This window comes from Panulirus ornatus, chromosome 67 (genome assembly GCF_036320965.1).
Source record: "Panulirus ornatus isolate Po-2019 chromosome 67, ASM3632096v1, whole genome shotgun sequence".
Classification (NCBI taxonomy): domain Eukaryota; kingdom Metazoa; phylum Arthropoda; class Malacostraca; order Decapoda; family Palinuridae; genus Panulirus; species Panulirus ornatus.
The window spans coordinates 11005669-11007969 of NC_092290.1; the positions used below are offsets into that span (position 1 = coordinate 11005669).

Sequence of the window (2301 nt, forward strand, 5' to 3'; positions counted from 1 at the left end):
TCTATCTATATATATATATATATATATATATATATATATATATATATATATATATATATTTTTTTTTTTTTTTTTGCTTTCAACAAAGTGCATATGAGCGCGCACCTTCATGGAACATACAAAACTCCAACAGCCAGGCTCGAACCCGGGACCCCTGTGCAACAGGCTACGATCGCCCCCAATAGCGGTAGCGCTCCCACCTGTTGCACAGGGGTCCCGGGTTTCGATCCTGGCTGTTGGAGGTTTGTATGATATATATATATATATATATATATATATATATATATATATATATATATATATATATATATATATATATATATATATATATATATATATATATATATATATATATATATATAAACTTACGTGTGTCTAAGGTTTTCTAACTGTATATAACTGAGTACATTCTTACATCTTCAGCCAACCGTAAATATGCAAGGCGTCCATGTAGACTGTGACAATCTCCACCAAAGATGTTCGGTACAAATAAAAACAAAAACAAAAGCAAAAAAACAAAAACATAAAGAAACATGAGATAGAATAAACGATCTTTTATTTAAGATATCTATACGAAAACAATATCTTATATTTAGACAACTATAGATGAAATACAGGAGGGCTGGAGACTCGTGTCTTCGATAGATGATGTTCTATACAAGCATAGATAGACATGTGGCTGAGACTGTGTCTTTGTACTTGATCTAAGTAACTGTGGGGGAGAGAGAGAGAGAGAGAGAGAGAGAGAGAGAGAGAGAGAGAGAGAGAGAGAGAGAGAGAGAGAGAGAGAGAGAGAGAGAGAGAGAGAGAGAGAGAGAGAGAGAGAGAGAGAGAGAGAGAGAGAGAGAGAGAGAGAGAGAGAGAGAGAACAAAAGATACTGTATACAGAAAAGGAAGTTTCTTCACCTAACGTATGATGTCCACCTACGTTATATCTAAGCAGGTCTGTGTTTTGCCCACACAGCTATATTATGTCTGATCATCTTTGTTATGTCTGTAAGTCTGGTGTGTCTGATTAGCTTTGTTTACTCTCAATATCTATCTTAATGTAAACATCTATGCCATGTTTCGGAAGAGATGTATGTGGACAGCACTGATATACGTTTATCTGATCGGCTGTGTTACATCTGAGGGGCTGTGTTGCATCTGAGGGGCTGTGTTGCATCTGAGGGGCTATGTTACATCTGAGGGGCTGTGTTACATCTGAGGGGCTATGTTACATCTGAGGGGCTATGTTACATCTGAGGGGCTATGTTACATCTGAAGGGCTATGTTACATCTGAGGGGCTGTGTTACATCTGAGGGGCTGTGTTACATCTGAGGGGCTGTGTTGTTCCTGAACCGCCATAGCGCTCGCGTCTCCTGACGTGGTGGGGTGAACGCAGCCTACAGCCGGGTGGCTGCTGCCTTGTCACTGGACCCTCTCTTCTGTAACCTCTTCGTCGCCTCCTCCAGGAGCTGCTGGATGGCGCTGGATGCCTCCTCGAGCGATGGGGTAACCAGGGACCTGTAGCGATCGAGGCGTCCGTAATGTAGTTATCAAAGATAATGTCAATCAATCTTTATCTAACGTGAGAAAAGTGTTATCATTTATCGCATGCTCTTAAGATATTCGTAGAGGGTGAGTTTGAAAGAGTGCGTGCGTGTGTGTGTGTGTGTGTGTTGTTGTTGTACGAGTGCGTTGCTCTACTTACAGAGGTTGGGTGAGGAGTCCAGTCGATTCCCTGCCGAGCGCAAGCGCGCCATACACCGCCAGGCCGGTCACGGTGATCAGTATAACGAGTCCCATCACGGCGGAGGAGAGGCCGTTGTCCAGGGTGATGATGTGGGAGGTGACGTCGAAGAGGAGGCGAGCGATCCCCGCCTCCTCCTGGTCATGATGGTGGAGGGCGTCCTCAGCGAGGGCGTCGGCCACCACCAGGAGAACCAGCGCTAAACCAGTCACCATCATCCCTGGATCATGGAGGAGGAAGCTGGTTTCATTACTTCCAGAGCGTAAATCTAGCACTGAGAGACATTACCACCAGCCCGTCAACCTACCACTGAGAGACATTACTACTAGCCCGTCAGCCTACCACTGAGAGACATTACTACTAGCCCGTCAGCCTACCACTGAGAGACATTACTACTAGCCCGTCAACCTACCACTGAGAGACATTACTACCAGCCCGTCAACCTACCACTGAGAGACATTACTACCAGCCCGTCAACCTACCACTGAGAGACATTACTACGTGTGTGAGAGACAGGAGAGACGACGGCGATGTTGATGCCTTCCCGCGAGGGCGTCGCTTGTCGTCA

General features: G+C 44.9%; 1 protein-coding gene across 1 annotated transcript; it reads right to left on the reverse strand.

Moving 5' to 3' along the window:
* Positions 1-629: 629 nt before the first annotated feature.
* On the reverse strand, positions 630-2301 carry LOC139747212 (uncharacterized). Its single transcript, XM_071659245.1, has 3 exons — positions 2216-2301; positions 1695-1953; positions 630-1507 (listed from the first exon to the last, which is right to left on the reverse strand). Exons 1-3 carry the CDS (start codon positions 2226-2228, stop codon positions 1387-1389), a joined length of 393 nt encoding a protein of 130 aa, XP_071515346.1. The 5' UTR covers positions 2229-2301; the 3' UTR covers positions 630-1386.

Coding starts and splice junctions, on each gene's coding strand:
- LOC139747212 (XM_071659245.1), bottom strand. Junction 1,508..1,694: donor GGACTCCTCACCCAACCTCT/GTAAGTAGAGCA, acceptor CGATCGCTACAG/GTCCCTGGTTACCCCATCGC.